Genomic DNA, 20,526 nt, shown 5'->3' on the forward strand with positions numbered 1-20,526 from the left:
TTGGCCTTGATCACATCCAGATAGATAAGATTTTGTTGCTTGGTCCAGAACAGTTCATTTCCCTCTGAAATTTGCATGGGGATTCACATAGGGGTTGATCTTCCTTCAAGCGATAAACTCAGCCAGAGGTATCTCATCCATGCCCATTGTGGGCTCCTTGAGCTTGGTGGTGGTGTGCTTGGTTCTGCGTTGGGAGGCATTGGAGCCTTCTGGAGCTTCATCTTGGTTGTGCAGGCGCTTCGAGCCCGTGTCACGGACCGGATTCGACCGACATTGGAACCGGAGCCACCACCTAGACACACAACACAAGAATATGCAAGAAAACGAGAAGGATCAATGCAAATACCAGAGCCAAAGCCACAAGAAACAAGAAAGCACGAGATTTGGAAGGATAAAACAGCAAAATTTGCAACTACGGTAGTACCGGACCGGCGCACAGATGTAAAAAATTACATCCGCTCCAGCCGCGGTAGTACCGTGCCGGAGTGGAACGGTAGTACCGCGCCTGGAGCAGAAGTAATTTTTTACTTCCGCGCTTCGAGCGGTAGTACCGCGTGGAGCAGATTATGAGTTTGGATGCGGTAGTACCGCTCCAGGAGGAGCGGTAGTACCGCACGGATTCAACCGCCACAGTAACCACGGATCTAGATCTAGGAACAACCACAAACCTAGATCGGTACTACCGTTGATCAAACTGAACTATTGTGTCAATCCAAATAGCATGCTTACTGCACGACCACTCTCCTACAAATCCCTCTTGCACAGATTTAGCCAAAAATCTCATGAACAACACATGCATCTCCCAAGACCTAGAAGCACAAGAACAGAACAAAAAGATGAGGACTTGGGGGGAAACCTTGGTCCATGGCAAGAGGGCGAGGTGGGGAACGATCCCACCGGTCGGAATCCGAGAAGAACGGCCGGAGACGGAGATCCGACGAGGTTCTCCGGCGCCGTTCTTGGGCAGGAGAGATAGGCGTCATGGGGAACAGGAGATGAATGGGTATGGGGGAGTTAGAACTCCCCCGGCCCTCTCTTAACCCCCATGCGCTCACGACTGCGCGGTAGTACCGCGCCTCATCGCGGTAGTACCGCCCGGGTGGAAGTACCGCACGCCAGGCGGTAGTACCGCTCGACCAGCGGCAATAAAAAATTACTGTCGTGCTGGTTGCGGTAGTACGATGCGCAACTCCTACGGTAGTACCGTGGCCAGCCACGGTAGTACCATAGACCCAAGGAAATGCAAGTTTCGCAAACACAAGGCAGGAGTAGACTAGGCCGAGTAGGCACGGATATAAAAAATTACATTCGTGACTACATCCGCTGAGTTTTTATCTATGCAAAAATCCGACACAGTACTACCGCAAACCAGGAGCGGTACTATCGTGTAGGGCGCGGATGTAAAGAATTACATCCGCCCCTACTTCTGCTTATGATGTTGTGCCTGGCCAGAGCTAACGATACTACCGCGCCAAGGCGCGATACTACCATGTAGGGTGCGGATGTAAATAAATTACATCCGCCCCTACTACCGCTCGAGATACTGCGCTAGGCCAGAGGCCACGGTACTACCGCTCTGTTGGAGCGGTACTACCGTGGGCACATACGGTACTACCGTAATAACCTGCGGTAGTACCGCTCTAGAGAGCAGTACTACCGCATGCCTCAGTTCAGCAACATTAGGAGTCCTTCATTTTGCAGAGACACGGCGGGACGGAGGATGCTCCAACGAGCGAAAGGAAAAGGGGGTGCAAAAAGGAACAGACGTGTACGTGAGATTCCACCCAAACCTTTCCAACGCGGACCCCCTCTTAATAGTATGGCTTTCCTATGACTGAAATCCACCGAAAAGAAACGTAGAGAAATGACGTCTTCAATAGTCTTCGAGGGGTGTCGAATCATCTTGTGTTTAGACACAATATATCTGAAATGCTCAAAGCACATGATTAGTCCGCAGACGCATTGTCATCAATCACCAAAACTACTAAGGGAAAATATTCCCTTACAGTTCTTCTTGAAGTTCCCTTTCTTCCCTTTTTCTTGAAACTAGTGGTCTTATTGACCATCAACACTTGATGCTCCTTTTTTATTTCTACCTCCGCGGCCTTTAGCATCGCGAAGAGCTCGGAAATAGTCGTGTTCATCCCTTGCATATTATAGTTCATCATGAAGCCTTTATAGCTTTGGTGGCAGTGATTGAAGAACTCTATCAATGACACAATCAACTGGAAGATCAACTCCCAGTTGAGCCAAGTGGTTATGGTACCCAGATATTCTTAGTATGTGTTCACTGACAGAACTATTCTCCTCCATTTTGCAACTGTAGAACTTGTTGGAGACTTCATATCTCTCAGCTCGGGCATTTGTTTAAAATATTAACTTCAACTCTTGGAACATCTCATATGCTCCATGACGTTCAAAATGTCTTTAAAGTATCGATTCTAAGCCATAAAGTATGGCACACTGAACTATCGAGCGACTGTCAGGCATTCACAATGTCTGCAGTTGCTGGGGCAGGTGGTACACCGAGCGGTGCATCAAGGACATAATTCTTCTGTGCAGCAATGAGGATAATCCTCAAGTTACGGACCCAGTCCATGTAGTTGCTGTCATCATCTTTCAACTTAGTTTTCTCTAGGAATGCATTAAAATTCAAAGGAACGGTAGCACGGGCCATTGATCTGCAACATAGATATCCAAAAAACTATTAGGACCAAGTTCATGATAAATTGAGTTCAATTAATCATATTACTTAAGAACGCCCACTTAGATATACATCCCTCTAGTTATCTAAATGATACGTGATCCAAATCAACTAAACCATGTCCGATCATCACATGAGATGGAGTAGTCTTCAATGGTGAACATCACTATGTTGATCATATCTACTATATATGATTCATGTTTGACCTTTCGGTCTCCAGTGTTCCGGGGCCATATCTGTATATGCTAGGCTCGTCAATTTTAACTCGAGTATTCTACGTGTGCAAATCTGGCTTGCACCCGTTGTATTTGAACGTAGAGCCTATCACACCTGATCATCACGTGGTGTCTCGGCACGAAGAACTTTCGCAACGGTGCATACTCGGGGAGAACACTTATACCTTGAAATTTAGTAAGGGGTCATCTTATAATGCTACCGCTGTACTAAGCAAAATAAGATGCATAAAAGATAAACATCACATGCAATCAAAATATGTGACATGATATGGCCATCATCATCTTGTGCTCATGATCTCCGTCACCGAAGCAACGTCATGATCTCCATCGTCACCGGCTTGACACCTTGATCTCCATCATAGCGTTGTGGTCGTATCGCCAACCATTGCTTCTATGACTATCACTACCGCTTAGTGATAAAGTAAAGCAATTACATAGCGCTTGTATTTCATACAATAAAGCGACAACCATATGGCTCCTGCCAATTCTAGCATGAATAATACACATTTATCATGAATAAGGAAATATAAATAACAACTTTATTATTGCCTCTAGGGCATATTTCCTTCATATAAGAGTATTTTTACACTACACTAGTGTCAACAATGCTCTTATATTATGAGATGGAGGGAGTACTCGTTAGCTGCTTATTGTTGCTACTTAGTTACTTTCAACTGTTTAGCACTAAAGTTGCCTCATCTAGCATTAAAGTTGCTTTTGAAAAAATTGAAACATATCCATGTGGGGTTTAGTTTTGAAGAGCTCGTCACGACCTGGCTAGCCAACACCCACGTTTAGTAGTGTTGACGGGCAAGCTCCCCCAGAAAAGGAAAGCACAAGGATCTCATAACATCCATTCCAACATAGTTTTAAAATTTGAAATCCTGATAGACAACTTAGATCCCACAAAAACTTGTCAACATTGTAGGCAACTTAAGTCCCTTGATGGACAACTTCCACAGTATTGTAGGCAATTGAGGATCACTCGTAGGCAAGTTCGCAGCGATGTAGCCAACTTGGTTTCTGAGGTAGACAACTTAGAAGCCATGTTAGAAACCTTTTCACTCTACGGTAAGTAACTTTCACAGTATGGTAGGCAACTAACCTATCTACAACTTAGTTTTTGTTGTATGCAACTTAGCAACCATGGTAATCACTTGTTACACTATACACACAACTAATTAGGGGGCTACTGGGGCTACTGGGCAAATTCATTTATACACACGGTGCAATTCATCTAGCATCAAAGTTGCTCATGTTTAGCACTAAAGTTGCGTCATCCAGCATCAAAGTTGCTTTTGAAAAAAAATCAAAACATATCCATATGGGATCTAGTTTTGAAGCTCATCGCGAGGAACCCAACGGTGAAAACGGTTTTTCGTTCTGATACTCGGTTCAAAAGTTATAGCTTTTTGGGAAAAAGAAATAAATAGGCGACGGCAGCGTATGCATGCGCATAGCGCTGGTTATCAACATGCACGCAGGTGCAGTCCTCACACACTATCACCATCCATTGTGTTAAATAATCACATGCGTCAGCCCATGCATGCATCGCGCTGAGTACAGCTGCACTATCTAGCATTTAGGCAAAAAGAAAACGTAGTGTACCAAGCTAGTGGGCCCATTCTACCAGTTCGCACAGGGGCCTTCAATATGCTAGGACCAGCCCTGCTTTCCATGGACAATCTCTTTGGTACTTCCAATTATACAATGCACAAAAGTGGTTCAAAACATTGCTTTCGTGTGCAATTCTTTGTCCTCGACGTCTGTAGACGTTGACTGTGTTGCACTAACAGGCATCGTATTTTTGTTGGAAGTGCGCATGGCATGCAAGCATGCTGCGAGCCCACCTGTTGTTGTAGGACAAGTTGGCTTGTCCGACCGTTGTGTCCCACCTGCCAGTCAAAGTACGAAGATATTATTGATTGAAAAATGGCTACATGTGATGCTAATAAAATGGTCATGTCACTTTAAAAATGTTAACATGTACCCTAAAGTGTCCCTTAAATGTTAACATGTACCCTAATAAAATGGTTATGTCACTTTAAAAATGTTCACTTGTATTAATAAAGTTTATGTGTTTGCAAAAATATTTATACATATTAAACAAAAATAAATGGAAAATAAGGTATGGAAAATTAAATGCGAGCCTAGTGTGCCCCTAGACTGCAAATATGAAAATGATTAAATGAATATTTGTAATGTGCAATTTTAAAAATCATATGAAAACTTATGAAATATATAAAAACTTTCTAAAATTAGGTTGATTTTTTATAAAAATATGTGTGCACTTTTAAAATTATATAAATATTGTTATAAATCATAAAAATAATTTAATTGTACAAATGTATGTTTACAATAGTACTTGAATGCCGTTGAAAGTGGCATCATTATTTTCTGAAGTGAATTGTTTTATTTGTCTGTATATTATTTATAACATGTGAATATTCGAACCTAATTTTTATTATTGTTATATAACTTACATATTTTTAACAAACTCCTAAAAAGAAAAAGAAAAAGTAACATGGGGAAAATAAACTGCAACCCATTTAAGCCCCACAAACATGTTCACTTTCAAAACATTAAGGCTACGTATCACTCCTAGACATTGAAACGTTATACGTTAATGACGCATTTGGTTACTCGCATCGTATTTTGCAATTTTGCATACTTGTCCTGGTTAGGCCGGCCGGCAAAAAGAGGCAAAAACCATCATCTGCACATAGTTCGGTAGCCTGCATGTAAACTTCCTGTATTAGGGGAGCAATTTTGGCATGGTGTTTGATGTCTTGCATTGGTTGGGCTGATGCAACTACATGGTGTTTGGTTGCATACACTGAACATGATTAAGAGTTAGCACCTACACATAACACACAAATTACACTAGAGTTCCTCGGCGACTGGAGTGGGCGCACTGGTGGAAAAAAGGCCTTTGGTCGCGGTTCGCAACTGCCATTAGTCGCGGTTGCGCAACCGCGACCGACCGGGCGCGACTAAAGGCCCCCCCCCCCTTTAGTCGCGGTTGCTTAAGAACCGCGACTAAAGGCCCGTCCACGTGGGCGCCAGGTGGCCGTCGGGGCGGAGGACCTTTAGTCGCGGTTCTTCTGGCCAACCGCGACTAAAGGCCGCCGCAGGTTTAGGGTTTTAGCCCCCCCCCCCCTAAACCTCCCCCCCTTAAACCTGTTTTCTGTTTAATTTGTATTGTTTTATTTCTTTTATGCTTTATTTTAATTTTGAAGGAGTTTCATATATTCTACGGTACTACATACATGCATATGAATGTACAATTTCAAATAAATTTGAAATTAGAACCAAAAAGAATTCAAGAGGAATATACAATATATATTCAATATCATCGGATGACCATATACAATTTTGAACAAGTTTCCATACATGATTTAATGCATATAAAGTTCTACGTCCTCGTAATAGTGTTCTCCTTTAGGATGGAGGACTTCCCTGCTGAACCATCCAGCTAGTTCCTCTTGAAGTGGTCGGAAGCGAGCTTCTGGACTAAGCATCCACCGGAGGTTATTCCTCTTAGCATTGGTATCACTCGGAACCCGCTCAGAGGTGTATCTCCGGATCATCTCACAGACATAGTATCCACATAGATTGGTCTCCGGTGGCTGAATATCCCCAGCATTCTTAGCCTTTAACATTTTGAATTCTAGCTCTTTTTTGAATTCACCGACCTTTGTATCTACGAACCGTCTCCAAACCCTACGAGGCAAAGAAAATTAAATGAACAAGAGAGTTATTAATTAGTTACTTGATATTAGGAAATGAACGAAATAGGCCGATCGATATAGAGCGCAAATGAATGAAAATAATTACTTCTGCAGCATTCTTCTCATGCCGCCCCAAAGCTTTGGATCCATATTCACAGAGTCGTGGACGAGACATTCTGAGGTGTTAACTTCAATTACTAGCAGAATCCAGTGGAACCTGCGGACACGATACATGCACAGTACGTCATGCATAACTCATCGATTAGCCGGCCACATACCATGCATGGAGTAAACAAAAGAGAATGTGCTCAAGACAGAAACACTCACTCAAAATGGTAAGGAAATAGAATATCACTTTTGAGTTCCTGCTTTGTAAGAAACTGCCACAGGTCTGCCTCCACGTCGGCGGGGTAACGCTCCAACACATGTCCATTAACGATGTGTGGGTCAATGAACCCAACATCATGGATGTTCCTTACTCTGCATTCCTTAATCTTCATTCTGCATGTATAATAGCGGACACAACAATATAGTTAGGACATATATATAGTGCAGGCAATATGAACGAGATGGGGTAGAAATTAATAAATCACTTACAGAACGTAGCAACTGATGATAGATTTATCGAGCTCGCGCAGATTGAAAAGCTGGAACAATTCACTCAGTTCAATTTGTACATAGTAATGTTTGAAGTGATGCTCATGTCTAACTTCCGCATAAATATATTCTTTGGCGTTTTTATTTTTTATGTAACCCTTGTACCATTTCAGCAGACCTTTCATTTGTGGAGGTAGATCCTTTTCCTGCGCAGGCTCGACGAGAGGCCCATTCTTGACATATGTAATTACTACCTCCTTCACTGGCGCCTCATCAAGGCCTAACAGTTCACGAAGAGTAATACCTAAGTTGGCCGCTTGTTCTCTGGCACTCGTTACAGTCAATCCATGTGCTGCCGCAGCTTGTATGATCTCGGGGGCATCCGGACAGAAGGCTTCCACTATAAGCGGGGCAATCGATTGTTTACTTTGTTCCCCGAGCTGGGCAACTTGTTTCCCGCTTTTTTTACTTTCGGCCTTCTCCCGCTCTTTGTTCTCCTTGAACATGAGTGCCTGCCTGCGAAGTTCACGTGCATAGTCGTTAGGCAGATTCTTCGCGGCTTGGGACGGTGTGCTCAAAAATGACTTAGCCCACTTCTTTTGCTCATCAGAAAATACTGGCTTGGGCTCGGGCTCTCTTTTCTTCTTGCAGTCCGCCTTCCATTTCTCCAAATCAGCAGCCGCGGCCGCGTCGACTTCCTCGGCACTACGTTCCCAAGGCCTTGTGGGGAGAGGCTTCAGTGATGGCTCCGGTACCTTTGTGGTCTTAGGTACATAAGGGTCCGGGTTAATAATCCAGGACTGCTTCTGCTTCTTTGCCGGAGGTGGATTGGGGGGCGGCGTCTGATCACCCGCCGGACGAGGACTGGGGGGCGGCGGCTGATCACCCGCCGGACGTTGTGGACTGGGGGGCGGCGTCGGCTGACGTGACGGAGGTGTAGGTGAACCGCCACCACCACCACCACCACCACCACCACCGCCACCGCCACCACCACCACCGTAGGGGGGTGGACTTGTTGTCCTTGGCGCCTCGCCTGGAAACTTGATAAACTTCTTTTGCCATAGAATGAAATGGCGCTTGACATCTCCAAGTCTTTTCTCCCCTTCAGGTGTAGCAATGTCAATCTCCAGGTCCTCAAACCCTTGGACTATGTCCTCCACCGTGACACGAGCATAGCCATCTTGAATGGGGTTGTTGTGGTGGAGTGCTCCAGGTAAACATGGTAAAGCACTGCCGATGGCTACCTTCATGGACATGTTCCCGATAGGATAATACAGATGACATTCTTTCATCTCCTTTATATCGTCCACGGGGTAGCGAGGAGGCTCCGGTGAAGTAATTTCGACCACCAGAGGCTCCGGTGCAGTAATTTGGACCACCAGAGGCTCCGGTGCAGTAATTTCGATCGTCGGTGCATCTGCACCAGCCGGTGGGGCCTCCGTGGAAGCCACGCTGCTTCTCCGCTGCTGGCTTCCGAGATCCGCTGGATGATCTTCATGCTGCACCCGAGCTGCATCTCTTTCGGCTACTAGTACACTCATGGTTTTCTTCATCACATCAATTTCCGATGCCAACCGCGCCACAACATCTGCTTCCCGATCCATCTTTCTCTTACGGCTTCTGTAACCGTACGGGTCATCGTTCTGGGGGAACCCTATTTTCCACGGAATGTGCCCCATGCCTCGTACACGTCCTCCGTGTTCAGGATTCCCGAGGGCTTTTGTCAGCGCGTCGTTCTCTCTGTTGAACTTGATCTTCCCCTGTTGAGCATCCCTCATTGCGTTAATAAGGGCTTGGGTGGGTTTAATTAATTTGCCCCGGTAAACACACTCCCCTGTCTCCGGGTTCAGCGTTCCCCCATGCCCGTACCACCAGCTTTTGGCCCTTGGGTCCCATCCCTCCGTACCTGGACGGATTCCTCGCGCCCTCAGCTCGTTCTCCATCTTCTCCCACCTAGGCTCCCAAAGGCGATACCCTCCTGGCCCCATAACATGATTGTACTCCTTCTTAGCCGCATTTTCCTTATTTTTTTTCGATATTTGAATGAACTGCTCCGATTTCTTTTGCTTCACAAATTCTGGCCAATCATGTTTTAGTTTCTCATATTGTCCTTTGAAATCCGGAGTCTTGTTCTGCTTGACAAAGTCATGGGCTAGATTTTGCTTGAATTTCCGGAATGCGTCGGCCATCTTATGAAGAGCGAACTGTTTGACTAGCCTCCTCCTCTCCTTGTTTTCCTCAATCTTGTTACCCTCCTCATCGAATTTGTTGTATTCCGGAGGTAGAACGAAATGTTCCATAAGCTTCTTGAAGCAATCTTTTTTTGTTCTCTTATCGACAAAAGTGAAACCATCAATTCGTGCCTTCTTTGGCTCATTCCACTCCTGGACGGTGATCGAGACGTTGTCTCTAACAATGGCTCCGCATTGGCTGACAAACTTGGTGGCGTTCTTGCGGGGCTCCAGCGGCCTGCCGGTTGCACTGTCGACAACCTCGATGGTGCATGTTTCTCCTTGTTTCATCGTCTTGGTTGCGCCACGCTTTGACGACGTACTCGATTGTTTCGACGATCCGGCCGAGGGCTAAAATAAGAAAGAGTCGCGCGCGTTAGTACACACATATTTATTCAAATCAGTTAGTTTGTATCACCAGAGGCTCAATGTATATATATACCTCGGCGCCGAAGGTGGTTGCTACTTCCATTTGAAGATCGTCGTTTATCGACGTTTGTTCGGCATCATCTTGCTGACGGCGCCCTTCATCTTCACCGTCAAGGTTCAGATAAGAAGAGATATCATCTTCTTCTTCTCCGGTCGGCACATATAGAATATCGCCGTTTATGATGCCGAACATATGTGCTTCACCGTCCGGATCATAGTTGTCCATAATTGGGTCAGCTCTATCGTCCGCCATTATGTCAGTCCTGAAAACATGTAGTAAAAACAAATTAATTAAGTGAAGAAGGGGGGCGGTGGCGGTGGCGGTGGCGAAAGGGCGGTGGCGAAAGGAGGGGGCGAGGAAGGGGTGGGAGAGGGTGTCGCGGTAGAGCGTGAGACGGGGCGGCAGACGACGGCGTCACGGAGAGGGGAGGCGAGGACAACACATTTATAACCCTCGACGTCCCCTCTCGTGTATAAAAACATATTGTGTATTCAAAAAATGTTTAGGGATTTCAGAATAGTTCACGTGTTTAAAAATTATTCGTGTATTTCAAAAAATTGATTTTATTAGACACAAAAAATTCTTTCACGTATTTTCACGTATTTAATTTTAAAAATTCTTTCTTTTTTCTTCTTCCTTTTTTTCTTCTTTCTTTTTTTCTTCTGTTGTTTTCTTCCTTTTTCTTTTTTTCTTCCTTTTTCCTTTTTTCTTCCTTTTTCTTGTTTTTCTTTTGTTTTCTTCTTCCTTCTTTCTTCTTCTTCCTTTTTCCTTTTTCTTTCTTCTTCTTCTTCTTTTTCCTTTTTCTTTCTTCTTCTTCTTCCTTTTTCTTCTTCCTTCTTCTTCTCCCACGATGGGCGGCGGGCAAGGGCAGGGCCAGCGGGCGGCGGGCAAGGGCCGGAGGACGGCAGGCAGGGCCAGCGGGCGGCGGGCGGCAGGGGCGGCGGGCGGCGGGCGGCGGGCAAGGGCGCAAGGCACGGGCGGCAGGCAAGGGCAGGGCACGGGCGGAGGCGGCGCTCACTGGGGACGGGGGCGGCGGCGCGCAGGGCTTCGGCGTCGGCGTCGGCGTCGGGGCAGGGCTTCGGCGTCGGCGTCGGCGTCGGGGCAGGGCTTCGGCGTCGGCGTCGGCCGGGGCAGCGCTTCGGCGTCGAGAGAGAGGAGAATGGGAAGTGGCAAAACTGCTAAGTGCAGTATTTATAGACGCACCTTTAGTCGCGGTTGGAGAGGCGGACCGCGACTAAAGGTACCCTTTAGTCGCGGCCCGCCACCCCAACCACGACTAAAGGGTACCCTTTAGTCGCGGTCCGCCTCCCCAACCGCGACTAAAGGGTTTTGGCGCCGCCTTCGTTCCCGCGCAGAAAGACCCTTTAGTCGCGGTTGGAGAGGCGGACCGCGACTAAAGGTACCCTTTAGTCGCGGTCCGCCTCCCCAACCGCGACTAAAGGTCTGTGCTAGAACTGGTGCGGTGCGGTGGGATGTTTAGTCCCACCTCGCTAGCCGAGAGGCTTCGACAGTGGTTTATAAGCGCGGCTGCGCTCACCACTTCGAGCTCCTCTCAAATGCAGGCTTACGGGCCTATTCTGTCACTATGTGCCTGTGGGCCTACTCGGCCTTCTGCGGGCCTGAATCCTGGCCCTTTAATGGGTTTCTAGTCGTATTCAGGCCGTGGTGGCCCAGTAGGTGGCATATTTTCTTTTTTTCTTCCTTTTTTCCTTTTTCCTTTTTTCTTCTGTTTTTTCTTCTGTTTTTTTTATGTTTTTCTTCTGTTTGTTTTTTCTTCTGTTTTTCCTTTTTCTTCTGTTTTTTCTTCTGTTTTTTCTTCCTTTTTCCTTCTTTCTTCTTCTTCCTTTTTCCTTTTAAAATCAGAAAAATAAAACTAATTCATTTTAAAATCTTAAAAATACAATTATATATCAAAAAATCAGAAAAATAAAACTAATTCATTTTAAAACCCCTTGAAGGTTTGACAAAAGGTTTGATATCCTTTTTTCCTTTTTCCTTTTTTCTTCTGTTTTTTCTTGTGTTTTTTTTATGTTTTTCTTCTGTTTGTTTTTTTCTTCTGTTTTTCCTTGTTTCTTCTGTTTTTTTCTTCTGTTTTTTTCTTCCTTTTTCCTTCTTTCTTCTTCTTCCTTTTTCCTTTTAAAATCAGAAAAATAAAACTAATTCATTTTAAAATCTTAAAAATACAATTATATATCAAAAAAATCAGAAAAATAAAACTAATTCATTTTAAAACCCCTTGAAGGTTTGACAAAAGGTTTGATATCCTTTTTTCCTTTTTCCTTTTTTCTTCTGTTTTTTCTTCTATTTTTTTTATGTTTTTCTTCTGTTTGTTTTTTTCTTCTGTTTTTCCTTTTTTCTTCTGTTTTTTTCTTCTGTTTTTTTCTTCCTTTTTCCTTCTTTCTTCTTCTTCCTTTTTCCTTTTAAAATCAGAAAAATAAAACTAATTCATTTTAAAATCTTAAAAATACAATTATATATCAAAAAAATCAGAAAAATAAAACTAATTCATTTTAAAACCCCTTGAAGGTTTGACAAAAGGTTTGATACAATAAATTATTACACATCATTTCTTCCCTTGTGTCCCTGCTTGCTTACGATTGTGCCGTATCCATGGAGCATCCTCATCATTTAACTTAATGCTTGGGTCGGTGTTCACTTTGAAGGGCGGAATTTCAGCAAACATATTATAATCTTCTGACATGTCTGTCTTGTCCTCCACTCCCACGATGTTTCTTTTCCCTGAAAGAACAATGTGGCGCTTTGGATCATCGCATGATGCACTGATCGTTTTCTTATCTTTCCGTTTCCTCGGTTTGCTACTCATGTCCTTCACATAGAAAACCTGAGCGACATCTTTCGCTAGGACGAATGGTTCATCAAGGTAACCAAGATTGTTGAAATCCACCATTGTCATTCCGTATTGCTGGTCCACCTTTACCCCACCTCCTGTTAGCTTGAACCATTTGCACCGGAACAAAGGGACCTTAAAGGAGGGTCCATAGTCAAGTTCCCATATCTCCTCTATGTAACCATAATATGTGACCTTTTGCCCATTCTCGGTTGCTGCATCAAAGCGGACACCACTGTTTTGGTTGGTGCTCTTTTTATCTTGGGCGATCGTGTAAAATGTATTCCCATTTATCTCGTACCCTTGGAAAGTCGTTATAGTCGAAGATGGTGTCTTGGCCAACATGTACAGCTGATCTACAACATCATTGTCATTCATTAAATGTTTTCTCAACCAACTGCCGAAAGTCTCCATGTGGGCCTTCCTAATCCAGGATTCAGGCTTCCCCGGGTTGTCCGAGCGTAAAATATTCTTGTGTTTCTCAAAGTACGGAGCCACCAAGCTGGAATTGGTCAGTACAGTGTGGTGTGCTTCAGTTAGAGAATGGCCGTCCATACATATCGTTGATTTCCTTCCGATCGTGCCTTTTCCACTTAGTCTCCCCTCGTGCCGCGATCGAGGAAGACCAATCGGCTTAAGGTCAGGAACAAAGTCAACACAAAACTCAATTACCTCCTCATTTCCATAGCCCTTGGCGATGCTTCCTTCTGGCCTAGCACGGTTACGAACATATTTCTTTAATACTCCCATGAACCTCTCGAAGGGGAACATATTGTGTAGAAATACAGGACCGAGAACGAAAATCTCTTCGACTAGGTGAACCAGGAGGTGCGTCATAATATTGAAGAAGGATGGCGGGAACACCAACTCGAAACTGACAAGACATTGGATCACATCGTTCTGTAACCGTGGTAGAACTTCTGGATTGATTACCTTCTGAGAGATTGCATTGAGGAATGCACATAGCTTCACAATGGCTACTCGAACATTTTCCGGCAGGAGCCCCCTCAAAGCAATCGGAAGCAATTGCGTCATAATCACGTGGCAGTCGTGAGACTTCAGGTTTTGGAACTTTTTCTCCGCCATGTTTATTATTCCCTTTATATTGGACGAGAATCCAGACGGGACCTTCATACTGCTCAGGCATTCAAAAAAGATGACCTTCTCTTCTTTGGTCAGAGCGTAGCTGGCACGACCTTGAAACCATTCCGGATGCCGGTCATTAGGGTCTTTCAAACGTTGCTGGTCCTGCCGTGCTTCCTTTGTATCATTTGTCTTCCCATACACGCCCAAGAAGCTTAGGAGGTTCACGCAAATATTCTTTGTAACGTGCATCACGTCGATTGCAGAGCGGACATCTAGGACTTTCCAATATTCTAGCTCCCAGAATATAGATTTCTTCTTCCACATGGCTGCGTGCCCGTCAGCTCCCTTCGGAACTGATTGTCCGCCAGGACCCTTTCCAAAGATGACTTTCAAATCCTTGACCATATCAAATACCTCAGCACCAGTGCGTTCCGCAGGCTTCGGCCGGTGATCTGCCTTGCCGTTGTAATGCTTGCCTTTCTTTCTTACTGGATGAATTTTCGGAAGAAATCGACGATGCCCAAGGTACACGTTCTTCTTACAATTTGGCAAATGTACACTTTCAGTCTCATGTAAGCAGTGCGTGCATGCATTGTATCCCTTATTTGACAGTCCCGAAAGGTTACTAAGAGCAGGCCAATCGTTGATGGTTACGAAAAGCAACGCTCGTAGGTCAAATTCCTCTTGTTTGTGCTCATCCCACACACGGACACCACCCCACAGCTGTAAAAGTTCATCAACTAATGGCCTTAGGTACACATCGATGTCGTTGCCGGGTTGCTTCGGACCTTCGATGAGCACTGGCATCATAATGAACTTCCGCTTCATGCACAACCAAGGAGGAAGGTTGTAGATGCATAGAGTCACGGGCCAGGTGCTATGGCTGGAGCTCTGCTCGCCAAAAGGATTCATGCCATCCGTACTTAGAGCAAATCTTATGTTCCTTGCGTCAGCTGCAAAATCTTTGAACCATCTGTCGATCTTTCTCCATTGCGTTCCATCTGCGGTGTGTCTCAACTCCCCGTCCGACTTACGGTCCTCTTTGTGCCATCGCAACAACTTGGCATGCTCTTTGTTCCTGAACAGACGTTTCAACCGTGGTATTATAGGAGCATACCACATCACCTTGGCGGGAACCCTCTTCCTGGGTTTCTGGCCCTCAACATCGTCACCAGGGTCATCGCCTCTGATCTTATAACGCAATGCAGTGCATACCGGGCATTCATTCAAATTCTCGTATTCACCGCGGTAGAGGATGCAGTCGTTGATGCATGCATGTATCTTCAGAACCTCTAAACCTAGAGGGCAGACAACCTTCTTTGCTTCGTATGTACTGGCGGGCAACTCGTTATCCTTTGGAAACATATTCTTCAACATTTTCAGCAAGTTTTCAAATGCCGAGTCAGCTACACCTGCCTCTGCCTTCCATTTCAGCAAATCCAGTGTGCAGCCCAGCTTTTTCAGACCATCATCGCATCCGGGGTACAGCGCCTTTCTGTGATCCTCTAACATGCGATCCAAATTCTCCCTCTCCTTTTCAGTTTCGCAGCGTCTCCGTGCATCAGCAATGGTCCGACCAAGATCATCAACGGGATCATCACGTGCCTCTTCTTCACCTTCCCCTTCACCTTCAGCATCCTCCATGAAAGTATCACCGAAATGAGCAAGATAGCTTTCATCGATGAAATCATCCCCTTCTTCATCTTCTTCCATTATAACCCCTCTTTCTCCATGCTTGGTCCAACAATTATAGCTTGGCATGAAACCGTGCCGAAGAAGATGCATGTGAACATCTCTTGAGGAAGAGTAACCCTTCTGATTCTTACAGATAACACATGGACAGATAACAAAACCCCCCTGCTTGTTCGCATTAGCCACTACGAGGAAATCTTTCAAACCCGTAGTGAACTCGCCGGAGAGTCGGTTACCGTACATCCATTGCCGATTCATCTGCATTATTATAATATAAAATATATAATTAACCATCATGCATTTGTTAAACTAACTAGCTACAAACAATATAAATTAAACAATGAACTGCACACATGCATATTTTATCAATGACACACATGCATGAAAGGTTCAAGTTGCTAACCGCGATCGAGGAGGAAAAAATAAATGAGGAACCTCAAGTGTGGCTCCAACACTTCATATCATGTTTGTTTCACCCTCTTAGGGCATTTCATCAAACACCTTGTGTGCATAAGAGGAACCAAAAGCAAACCTACACCCCCTTGTGAAGCTTGTGAAGAGAAGTGGCACCAAATGGCTAAGTGAGCGTGCTGAACTGGTATATATAGGGGAGGAGCTTTAGTCGCGGTTGGCCTGGCCAACCGCGACTAAAGGCCTTTGCGCACCTTTAGTCGCGGTTGGCCTGGCCAACCGCGACTAAAGCCCCTCACGTGCACCAGCTGGCCACCGAGCGCCCTGGGCCCAGGCCTTTGGTCGCGGTTCGTCTGCCGAACCGCGACTAAAGACTTCATTAGTCGCGGTTCCTACAGTTTCGCGACTAATGGGGCTGGACGGAAGCCTCTTTTTCTACCAGTGGCGGTTGGCGGTGGCCGCGGCGCCGCCGCCACCACCACGAGCACGGAGTCGCGGGCCGGCGATCCCGTTGGCGGCTCAGCGAACTAGTTGCTAGCATCGTCGTCACAGAGAAAGTTTGTGCGGAGTGATGAATAGGATGGCACTAAGAACGAAAAAGATGAAAGAGAAATGAAGTGCGCGCCATGCACTCCGACGCGAGAGAATAAATTGCAACTGACTTGGCGGAAAACTTTTTTCCACCAAGGCCGACATATACAAATCAACCTAGGTGGTGCACCACTTCAGAGACAGCCTAGCGTTAGAGCTCGGCTGCAAAAAAATAACAAGGCATCTGATAAAGGCCGAGAACTTAAAGGGCTCCTTGGATACCCGACATGTGAACTCTTCGGATACACCTCGGTGATCCTTGAGATCGGAGAGGAGAAGATTTGTTGAACCAACTTTCAAGACCGACGACCGAAGATGAAGAAAAGATCGAAAGAACCGAGGAGCGTCCCAATTTGAAGACTGGTTAAGGGGCTACTGATGGTGTCCTGAACTAGGGGGTATTCACCATGTCGTCTCCCGGCTAGGAGGGTCAGGCCGAGGAACCCTATGACGGTTAATTAGGCATCTTCGGGTAGTCCATTACGTATACAAGAAAGATTTCATAAAACTTGGCGCACAAGACAAGGACTCTTTTAAATCCTAGGCCTCTAGTACATTATATAACCCGAGGCCAAACTAGTCGATAGATTATATTCTAGATATTCTTGACATCCTAGATTCATACACACATTAGATCTCGAGGTAGATCAACGTCTACTCTATACCCTATCCACAATCACTACAATACAAACAGGACATAGGGTTTTATTCCCTCCTTTTTTTTTAGTTTGTATATAAAATTTGGTCAAAGTCAAACTTTATAAACTTTGACTAATTGTATAGGAGAAAATATCAGCATTCACAATATGGAATTAATATTACTGGATGCATGATGAAATTAATTTCCCTACCATATAGCTTTAGTATTAATATTAATACAAGCATGATGAAATTTGGTTACCGCTGAAGTTTCACTCCCACCAACTGCTTTTGTGCGATAGGGGAAAGCGTAAATACCAGGCAAAAACTGTAAAACGACAGTTATTTTATAGTTTAGGGTGTTCTACGTATCTGCTAGAGTTGCTTTAAGACGTTTTTTTGACACTATCACTACTAAGAACAGTTTAGCCCCAATAAAAGTGGTGTAGTTCCTGATTATGGTCGAAGCAAGTACTCCCTCCGTCCGGAAATACTCGTCGGAGGAATGGATGTATCTAGATGTATTTTAGTTCTACATGCATTCATTTTTATGCATTTTTTCGACAAGTATTTCTTGACGGAGGGAGTAGAAAGCATGCACGAGTTAAAGACTGTCAGAACTCAGAAGACAACAAGAGAGCAGATTTCTAGGACCCTTGAGCCTGTGCAAATCGATCGGAACTGCAGAACTGCGGAGCAAAACGGATCAAAGTCGCACGTACATACTCTACAAAGCACGACATTACACGTATGAACATCAGAAACAACACCTTCTTCCACTGCTTATATATACTCCAAGAAACATGATATATTCTGTATGGAGAATTGGAGATTACGATTAGATGATAGATATAAGAATATAAATATCCTCACGAGGTCTTCTTCATACATGGGGATGTACGTGATGTTGCTGCTGCCATTGCTGGTCAGTCTCTGCCAGGCGCTGGCTCGCTGACCGGCCTCTGCTCCGAGTGGCGAGATGTAAGAAGGAGAGTCAATACTGGCTGGGCCAGAGGAAGGCGCCCATGGCGAACCTCCTCTTGTCCTCGACGTCGCCGGCGACGGGGAGGCCGTACTCCCGGAGCAGGCAGTCGATGCGCCACTCCGGCATCTCCTCGTAGTCCGTCTTCCTGTACCGCGGGTAGTGCAGCGGCATCCGGAAGCCGCAGCTGAACGTGCCGCGCTCCGGCTGCTGCTGCTGCTGGCCGCCGACGGCCTTGGCCATGCTCACGCTCACGGCAGGGCCCAAGGATCCCATGTCTGTGGGTGTGTGTTCGGTTGCTGCCTCTGAACGCCTTGTAACTTCCAAGCAACTGGAGTTGTGGCTGAGAAGGGAGTGCCAGAGGCTGGAAGGGCTTTTATAGATGGAAATGTGGTAGAGGAATAACGTGGAGGGTGCTGGACCAATGTTTGATGCTGATTTAAACCTGTTCGACAAGCGCATTTAAGAGAGATCGATCGTGCCGTGCCATTCTGGCTAATTCTTCCTCTCGTGGTGAAGCTAAGATTATTTCTGGAAAAAAAAGGGACAAATTTCTCCGCTGTGCGAAATTCGCCGCGAAAACTCAACCGCTTCTTATGAAATCCAGTTCCCTGAATTCCAAACGGAGCCTAATCACCCCTCCATTTTTTTACCGAGACAACTAATGACTGTATTGTACATTTCTCCAGGAGAGAGTTTTCGATGTCCTTTTTATGTGCACGCATGAGTTTGGCATGCCAGGCCAGCAAAGCTTGCGGCAGAAGCGTTTCAGTTTCAAAGATGCGACTTGTTGGCGGGGGACTCGCTCGGACCCGGTGGGCAGGATGCCGATACTGCGGGCGACATGAAGCTAGGGGAAACCCAGCGGCAACCTCGTTCTGGCAACATGCCCCATCGGCGTTTTATCTTTCTCAGCCTTTTCCCATTTCATTTCCTTGCCTGGCTGAAACGAATGCGGCGATCCCTTTCGGGGAGTGGCATGCGCCGCAAGGAATAGATGGGGCGTGCGTTTTGCCCTTTCCCCCTTCTCAAGACAGAAACGAGGGAAGCATGAGGACGAAACCAGTGGCAGCACGAGGTGATCTTTAACCAACACCCAAACAGGTCCAATCAGGGGTGGTTGATTACGCGTACTCGGCTACTAGCAGGGCTTCATCTCCTAGTGGTAATTCGCAGTTACCCGATGGCCAGGCGATAGGCGACACAGCACAAATCAACGGCTTACTTTGAGTGCAAATTCAAATTTAGATTCTTTGTTTGGGCATAAGTGGCTCGGTGCACAAAGACGACAAATATATATGCCCTCAGGCAAGCCCTCCTTGCCACATAAATTTCATCACAGACGCAAAAGGAGATCTCAAACCAACGCTGACTCTGTAAGCTACCTTGTTCCCTCCCCAAAACTCTAGAAGGAAGATCCCGTCTGGAATGGGAGAGGAATGTAATCTTGGAAGCTTCAGGTCGTCAAGAATTCGCTAGACAAATCTATAACAACGACCTTAATGCAACAAAGGGCAATATAATTTGCTGGTTTGTTATCTGCGACGGAATATGCACCAATATGATGAATTTCTTGCCATTAGTACATGGCAATATATCGTACTTGGAGCTCAGGTGCAAGTTATTGAGGCCTAAATAGGGGCTAATCGCATTATCTCGTACTTTAAGCTTTACGTAGAAATGCACAGTAAGAAGTAGGAACGGTAAGCTGATTTCTACTGACGAGCATGATTTCAATTTGACATCTTCATACTCCTCACACATGTAATTCTTGTAAAACTTTGATCATATTAAGCAAAACTATAATGCATAAGGTAAAATAATTTTAGGAAACGTTAGACCAATATTTGTACAGGGCAAGCAAGTCATACTAGCGAGATAAAAGCAAGGTCACCAATTCATATGATAGATGTGGCAGCCTTTATGGCCCTAGGAAGTAGACTGGAGAAGCGCATTTGGAGGCTGAAGTTTTCTTGTAGGAGGGGAAAGAATCTAAAAATTATAATGCTGACACTTGAAAAGCGTACAACTTGGCTAGAAAGAAAAGGATCAGCAAGAGCACACAGAAATTGCAAAAAGGCATAGGTATAGCGTCCTTGGGCAATGCTGCATTGAACGCATTTGGCCTTATTATTTCTGAAACAGGTCCTAACAAAGTAACAAGTACCCTTATCATGGCTATGTTTACAGAATATTGTAAGACAGGGACAGAACCCAAAGCAGGTTTTGCAGCAGAAATGAAAAGAGCTATACTTCCACATCCAGCCTAACATTCTATAATTCAGTTTGAGATTTGACTACTTGAGAACGGGAACACTATTCAAGCATACTTAAACCAACTTAGATTG

General features: G+C 45.3%; 1 protein-coding gene across 1 annotated transcript; it reads right to left on the reverse strand.

Moving 5' to 3' along the window:
* Positions 1-17,924: 17,924 nt before the first annotated feature.
* Positions 17,925-18,561, reverse strand: LOC123158319 (uncharacterized). The gene has a single exon (XM_044576358.1). It carries the CDS (start codon positions 18,452-18,454, stop codon positions 18,191-18,193), a length of 264 nt encoding a protein of 87 aa, XP_044432293.1. The 5' UTR covers positions 18,455-18,561; the 3' UTR covers positions 17,925-18,190.
* Positions 18,562-20,526: the final 1,965 nt, after the last annotated feature.

The sequence above is a fragment of the Triticum aestivum genome, chromosome 7B (assembly GCF_018294505.1).
Source record: "Triticum aestivum cultivar Chinese Spring chromosome 7B, IWGSC CS RefSeq v2.1, whole genome shotgun sequence".
NCBI lineage: Eukaryota > Viridiplantae > Streptophyta > Magnoliopsida > Poales > Poaceae > Triticum > Triticum aestivum.

What these genes read in the sequence shown, in the direction of transcription:
- LOC123158319 (XM_044576358.1), bottom strand. Translation starts at nt 18,454, where the DNA reads ATGGGATCCTTGGGCCCTGCCGTGAGCGTGAGCATGGCCAAGGCCGTC.